The sequence below is a fragment of the Notothenia coriiceps genome, unplaced genomic scaffold (genome assembly GCF_000735185.1).
Source record: "Notothenia coriiceps isolate Sejong01 unplaced genomic scaffold, NC01 NC01_scaffold00003414, whole genome shotgun sequence".
In the NCBI taxonomy this organism is placed as follows: Eukaryota; Metazoa; Chordata; class Actinopteri; order Perciformes; family Nototheniidae; genus Notothenia; species Notothenia coriiceps.
In genome coordinates, this window is record NW_011336115.1 from 68,629 (window position 1) to 76,663 (window position 8,035).

The 8,035-nt window shown below is 41.0% G+C and overlaps 1 protein-coding gene across 1 annotated transcript in view; it reads right to left on the reverse strand.

Moving 5' to 3' along the window:
* LOC104941497 (piezo-type mechanosensitive ion channel component 2) overlaps positions 1-2,351 on the reverse strand; it is a 55,587-nt gene extending 53,236 nt beyond the window's left edge. Inside the window, exons 1-2 of the mRNA XM_010766602.1 lie at positions 2,288-2,351; positions 666-761 (exon numbers count right to left, since the gene is read on the reverse strand). Of these exons, the coding sequence (XP_010764904.1) occupies positions 666-761; positions 2,288-2,351 (160 nt within the window). The remainder of the gene's footprint in view (positions 1-665; positions 762-2,287) is intronic.
* Positions 2,352-8,035: the final 5,684 nt, after the last annotated feature.

Genomic DNA, 8,035 nt, shown 5'->3' on the forward strand with positions numbered 1-8,035 from the left:
ATAAATTGCCCCACGGTCAGCCGGGGTTTATATATATGTCCACGTCGGTTTATATCTGCGACGTTCGCTTCCTGTTTGGTCTGGGCCGGCTCAACGGTCAGTCTCACATCCACGTTCTTTCATTTATCTTCTTCCCACATTCCCACAACAATATACATAAAGAAATGGCATATTTTGGACATAGTAATGGTGTTATAATCATGATTAATTAATTTTTTAAGCCTGTTGATTAATCTGATTAAAAATTGTGTAATCATTTTACAGCCCTAAAATATACACAACCTTGAAATTATTAAAGTGTATCAACTAGAAATTGTTAAAAATACTTAAAACTGGCTTATTAGTAGACAAAGGAACATAACGAATAATTTGTACATGGTGATTTAATCTAAGTTTTCATGTGAATCGTTCTTAAATTGCAGATACAAGGGACCAAAAACCTTAAGAGGACCGTAAAATGAATTTGAATTAGATGTATGCATTAAGACTTTCTTTCTAGTGATTCCGAGCAAAAACCTGTGAGATCAATTTTAATAATGCGTATGGAACATAATTAGTTTAGATCACTTGAATTTAAAATGCATTTTTCATCACATTTCTTTTCCACGTCTTACACCACTAAATGTCCATATAGTGATGGTATTGGTCTCTGTAGCCGCTCTCACCTTTCATAGTGACCAGGCTGGGGTTCGGCAGCAGGGGCAAGGTGAGGAGAAACAGAAAATACACCACCGACAGACCATTGTAGCGGAATGAAGACGCTGAGGGGCAGAGGAAAGAGCGCAAACACTTCATCTGTTTAATAGAACTGGTTTTAGTTACTGTACTTCAATTTTTGTATTCTTCGAAACAGGTCACATTAACCATCAAAACTAGAAAACAAAGCGGCAAATGTGATTGCAACCTGCTTCATGCCTAATTTGTAATGTTTGAACCAATACAAATGTATTCTTAAATGAAATAGCCACAGCTCATCTAAACCATGAATTGCTAAAAAAAAAACATGGAATACAGAAACCAGTGCCAATTGAGATTTTTTAACAATTACCAAAAATTACATATCTTAATTTATTTTTATATTCCATGTTTTATTATTAATCTGTATCTGTTAAGTAGCTTGTAATTTAGGTTATTAAATAAATGTAATTTAAATGAAAAGTAGAATATCTGCCTGTGGTGAAAAGTACGTCAATGTATATTACATTACATGTTAGACGCTTTTATCCAAAGCGACTTACATACTCAATACTGTGGACAATCCCCACAGGAGCAATTTGGGGTGAAGTGTCTTGCCCAGGGACACAACGACATGCTGACTGCAGTGGGGTTTGAACCTGTGACCCCCTGATCCCACCACCAAGGCTCTATCCACTGCGCCACACGCCTATACTCTTGTATATAAATCAAGAGTAAATGTACATAGTTGCTTTCAAGCTCTGGATTTTCAGATTGTTCTCATTATGAAATAATAAGCTTTGTCAGTCTCTGTGTGACTCTTTGTCTGGTAAATAAGACACTGGGTTAAACAAGTTTATATGAAATAATAATGTGTGAAATTGCCTTATATCCGTATTTGTTATGCAGTTTCACTTTGCAAGATACCTATTTAAGTTATGTTTTATTTTGCTCTGTATCACATATTTCCTGTTATTCACTAATGAAAGAAGACATTCACGGCAGTAGCATATAACTTGTTTGACGGCTGAAAAACATTTTGACCATCAGCAGATCAAATTTAAATCTTAAATGTGTGAATTCATCACACATTTTGTGAGGTTAAGCATCTCCTTTGCTGCGCATAGCGGCATGCTTGATTTCATAGATTACCACAAATAGTGCCTGGAAAACAGTAATCCCTAAAACTGAATCATTTTTTTCCCGTTTCATTTCCCTTAGAACTGGACAAACAAAAGGTCAACCATCTGCAACAATAAGCACACATTTACTTGCTTTACTACAATAACTCGTACTCATCTATATGCTGCCTTTTAATACAACCCGTTTTCACTAAAGTAATGAATTCTAAACAGTATATGAAAATTAACATAATGTTTATACTATAAAGAAATAATATCCACCACAAAAAGCAGCTTAGTTTGCATTTCATCACTTGAAACCTAACGACAACTCTAACTGGATCTCAGGATCAGAAATGGCAGCAGACTTACCATTTTGTAGACCTTAGCCTAAAATGACCTATTTTCCCCTAGCTAAAATCTGAATAGGGACTAGAAGACAAGAAATGCATTTTTTTCAGTTTACATGCACGTGAATAAAACAGACTCACCAGCCAGAAGGAGCAGTGGCAGTAATAAGTTATAGAGCATCCCCACCACGAGGTCCCCTGCCATGTCTCTTCCTTTGTGTCAGAGACACAGCTCCTTCAAGTACGATTAGCAATGTGGAGGGAAACTCCAACCTGCTCACACATCTCTCAGAAGAACATCTGGGAAGCTTTGGTCAAAGCATCTTGCAATAGACCAGTAAAGATGCAGAAAATATAGAAGTGTCCAACAAACTGCAACAAGACAGAGATGAGGCCCGTCCGGTGACGAGCTGTGCTGAGAGAGCAGAGTAACGGGAGTTCAAATTGTATGAAGATGATCTTTGCTTGTGTCTCTGTCACACCCTCCTCTCCCTCCCTCACCTCTCTCTCTCTCTCCCAGACATAATGGGCTGTAACCCAACATCTCTGTTACTATGCTCTTATTGGGGCTAATCTAACTCAGGAGAATATCCGCTATCACTGCATGACTGTAAAGCTTCCATTAATACATAAAACCAGGCCGACAGAGAGCAGACAAAAACAATGACTTCTGACAAACAATATTATGACCTTGATTGATTCTGCTTTTCCTGTTTGCGCATTCATTCACGCAATATTGAAAGTACAGTCTGATTTCATTATTTGTGATACTCATACAGCACTGTGTTTGTTTCCGCTAAGCCTCGTCAGGCTAGCTCATCATATTTGCGCTGAGGGGTGAAGGGAAGTGTATCTAATATTCATGGCTGTGAGGCCATTAAGAGCTGGTGTGACTACAGAAGAATGATCAATACCAGGACTGGGACGAGCAAAAGCATTAACTTTAATCCTAAATATACGAGAAACACATTGCACTATCCTCCAAGGAGAATCGAAAATGATGTTTTGGTGTGTCAAATTACCTTTTTTTCTGCACAACATAAACTAACAACATAAACCTGCTCAAATAGCAGCTGAGTCTGCACAAGTATTAGAGGCGTGAGTTGGAGAATTAGGTTAATTACTGTTTTATTACCAGTTACGGACATCTAAAGAGCCAGTTAATTAATTTAATGGCCATTTCAAGCAGGTATTTTATGCATTGGATGCTCTAATGTTGATTAAAATCAATGGGGAACTGATGTTATTCTGCATTGTATTGTGTTTAATATTACTGTTATTCGATAGTTTAAAGGATAGTAATACAGGGTCAGAGTGGGACAGTACAGGACATGCCTTGCTGCTTAAGAAACAAAAGATTAGCCAAACGCTATAGTGGGTTATGTATTTAAAAAACATTTTCCTTATACTTGTGGAAATACCCCTTACATCTCGACAGCAACCAATAAATAAACTGCTTTGACCAAAACAAACATGCCATCTGTTGCTGTGAATTGGCTGTTATACTGCCTTCCTGCCTCTCTACTTACCTGTGACAGCTCTAATACTATCCAGAGCTATGTTTGTCTTTTTTATTTATGTTACATGATCATGTTGGGTGAAGGGCTCTGGAGGAGGCCTGAGGGGATGTGCTGTCAGTGTTGCCAACTTGGTGAATGTATCGCTAGATCAACAAGCGCTAGTGCTGCTGGCTATTGTAATTTTAAATTAAGATGGGTTTTTCTTTGGTTAAATGATTTAAAAATCCAACTTGCTCAGCAGACTTCTCACATGTTACTATGCAAGCCTTAAAACATAACAAAAATTGTGTCTTGCGTCCCTCAGTAATCCTCTGAAATCCAGACATTTTCTGCTTATTGGTTCACTTTTACCTCATTCACACCAACGATGTTTCAGGGCCGGTTCGGAGCTGGAGCTTGAAAAGCACCGGGTTTTCCTGTTCACACAGCAGCGGGGCAGCCTCTTAGCTCCGGAATCCGGTTCGTTTCAAGCACCAAAAAATTGTCCGGCCAGAGCAAAAGCACCGCATACGTCACGCTTACGTCGAGGCGGGGGCAGGGGCGGGATCAACTCCTGAACAACAACAAAAAGCCGGCGTTTTATCGGGTTTGTACACAACGATGGAGAAACTTAACAAGCAGCAGTGGTCCACTGAAGAGAGCAGCTAACTACTGGGAATCTGGTCTTCCGAAGAGGTACAGAGGAAGCTGGAGCACAATCTGCCATTGTTGTTGTTTTCGGTGTCAGCTGTGAGGGGTTTCCGCGGTTTGGCTTTATGAAGCAGGCACGCAAACGGTTACGTCATGACGCAAACGATGACGCAATGACGCAGCACCAGTCGGACTCTGGGCAGTGTGAAAAGAGCCGGAGCTAAACCGAAGAACCGGTTCTGAACCTGAAAAGCTCTAGCACGGAGCTTGAACCGGAGTTGCGTTGGTGTGAATGAGGTATTTTTAAGGTGCATTGCATCCTCTCTAGCTTTAGAGTTAAGCAATTAAACTTGAGTTTTAGAAACATAAAGTGGAATCTTGTATTTCGACGATGTGTTTTTCTTACTTAAGTTTGAATTCAGACTCCTTCAGAGACCTTTCAGTAAAGTGTTGAGTAGGTGTTGCTGACAATTCAAATAAAATATAATTTGTTGGATTTTAGGAAATAGTGATTTTTCACTAGTTTCTCACATTTTATAGTCTCAAAAATGTATAATGAAAGAATTGAAAATAAGCTAAAATCAGCAAGGGAAATCAAAGAACGGGAGCATCCCTTTTCTTATTTCTCAGCTTTACAAAATGCTCAGAATACCATAACATTTAGTTTACTGATTTCTATTTGATCATTGTAACCCCACAATACTGTTAACTAAGCCCAAAGTAAACTAATAAATTCCTTGTGTGTGTTTGTCTGTAGATAATGATGCTTCTCTGCGGACAGATAAACCCTCTGAGTCAATGAGAGGAAATAACACACTCAATTACTCCTCAGCAGTAGGTCCAAATTGATTTTTGATGAGAATGAGTGCTGATCAGGCAGCTAACATTTCATGACAGTGCAGTTTAAAAGCAGACGTACTGATAAAGGTTCTTGGGTGGTGATCTAAGGGGAGAAAAGTGTTTTAAACTATTTACCTATTTATGAGGCTTTGAGGATAGAAAGATGAGAAAAACAGTTTGAGAAGTTCTCTGTTGTCTCAGGATTTGGGTGTAGTTCAGAGTGAGTCACAGCTTGTTCGATAATTTGTTCTCAGCCTTTAGGGAAGAGGAAGTGCAGAATTGCATTTCCAAAAATGTAGTCACTTTGTTTAAGCCTAAAGTCGATAACTGGCACACTGACACATGATGGTCAAATTCGTACACATTTTAGTGCAATGGTTTTTAATGAGCGCTGAACTCATATCGATCTGTTGCCAGGAAAAGTATCACATCATTAAATGTAACATTTGAATGTTAAGTTGTCTTCGAGGTGTTGCATGCTAGCTATTAGTATTGAAAGGAATGAGTGAACAGTTTGTAAAGTAAAGGACACAGAAGGAAAGGTCCCTGCTGCAGTCTGTTGTCCCCACATGTTTTAAACACTCCACTATCGTTCCTGTCCCCAAAAAGACAAAAATCACCAGCCTCAATGACTACCGCCCAGTAGCACTCACCGCCATCATAATGTGCTTTGAGCGGTTAGTCAAATCATTCATCACCTCCTCCCTCCCTGACTCTCTGGACCCCCTGCAGTTTGCCTACAGAGCAAACAGGTCCACAGACGACGCCATAGCCCTCACCATCCACACTGCCCTCTCACAACTGGACCGGAGGAACACATACAGTATGTGAGAATGCTGTTCATTGATTACAGTTCAGCATTCAATATCATTGTGCCCTCCAAGCTGGTCATCAAGCTCAGAGACCTCGGGCTCAACAGCGCCCTCTGTGACTGGATCCTGAACTTCCTGACGGGCAGACCCCAGGCGGTGCGGGTGGGAAACATCACATCCTCCACCCTGATCCTCAACACCGGAGCCCCTCAAGGCTGCGTGCTCAGCCCTCTCCTCTACTCCCTGTTCACTCACGACTGCGTGGCCATACACAGCTCCAACACCATCATGACGTTTGCTGACGACACGACCGTCATCGGCCAGATCACAGACGGCGATGAGACGGCGTACAGAGAGGAGGTTGAAAACCTGACATCTTGGTGCCAGGATAACAACCTCCATCTCAACGTCAGCAAAACAAAGGAGCTGATTGTGGATTACAGGAAGCAGCAGAGAGAGGGACACGCCCCCATCGCCATCAATGGGACTACGTGGAGAGAGTCAGCAGCTTCAGGTCCCTCGGTGTCCACATCACTGAGGACCTGACATGGACTCTTCACACCACCACCAAAAAAGCTCGACAGCGGCTCTTCTTCCTCCGCAGGCTGAGGAGGTTCAACATGGACTCCAGGATACTCTGCAACTTCTACAGGTGCACCATAGAGAGTCTCCTGACCTTCTACAGGTGCACCATAGAGAGTCTCCTGACCTTCTACAAGTGCACCATAGAGAGTCTCCTGACCTTCTACAGGTGCACCATAGAGAGTCTCCTGACCTTCTACAAGTGCACCATAGAGAGTCTCCTGACCTTCTACAAGTGCACCATAGAGAGTCTCCTGACCTTCTACAGGTGCACCATAGAGAGTCTCCTGACCTTCCACAGGTGCACCATAGAGAGTATCCTGACTGGCTGCATCACGGCCTGGTACGGGAGCTGCACCGCCCTCAATCGTAAGGCTTTACAGAGGGNCATGGAGGACCTTTACTCCCAGCGGCTCAGGAAGAAATCCCTCCGGATTATAAAAGACCCCCATCACCCCAGCCACAAACTGTTCCGTCTGCTGTTGTCAGGCAGGCGTTACCGCAGCATCCGGACTAAAACCACCGGAGACAGTTTCATACCACAGACAATAAGACTGCTAAACAACTGAACTGCTGAAACAACATCCATAACATTCATCTGCTACTTAGTAATTATTTATCTATTTCTCTAATATATCATTCCATTGACTTGCATATAGACTCTTATTGCACTATTTCACTTTTTAAACAATTTTTCTTTTTGTATTTACTTACAATTTTTCTGCGTTATTGTGTTGCATTGTTGGATTGACCTAAGATTTTCATCGGCATAACTACACTATAGCTGTGTTCGTATGACAAAAATAAAGAACCGAATCAAACAATGTCAGTGTTTATACAGTATAAACACTGACATTGTTTGATTCGGTTCTTTATTTTTGTCATACGAACACAGCTATAGTGTAGTTATGCCGATGAAAATCTTAGGTCAATCCAACANTGTGGCCAGCCTAAGGCACACCTGTGCAATAATCATGCTGTCTAATCAGCATCTTGATATGCCACACCTGTGAGGTGGGATGGATTATCTCGGCAAAGGAGAAGTGCTCACTATCACAGATTTTTTCAGATTTGTGAACAATATTTGAGAGAAATGGTTATTTTGTGTATATAGAAAATGTTTTAGATCTTTGAGTTCATCTCATGAAAAATGGGAGCAAAAACAAAAGTGTTGCGTTTATATTTTTGTTCAGTGTAAGAGGGCTGCAGAACAGGCTCTCGCTCTCTCTCAGCTGCCCTGCTCGGTGCAGCAGGACACCTCTCTTCTGTTTGTTTTATTGTTGGTTGTAGACACTGTTAGTTAAAATAAATGATTGTTTTGGGCAACTCCTGTGTGGAACTGTTGTCCTTATGTTACAAGCAGAGCCAGCTTGTAACAGACTAAATACTTTTTTGACCCACCACTGTATATGTATAAACAGTGACATTGTTTGATTCGGTTCTTTATTTTTGTCATACGAACACAGCTATAGTGTAGTTATGCCGATGAAAATCTTAGGTCAATG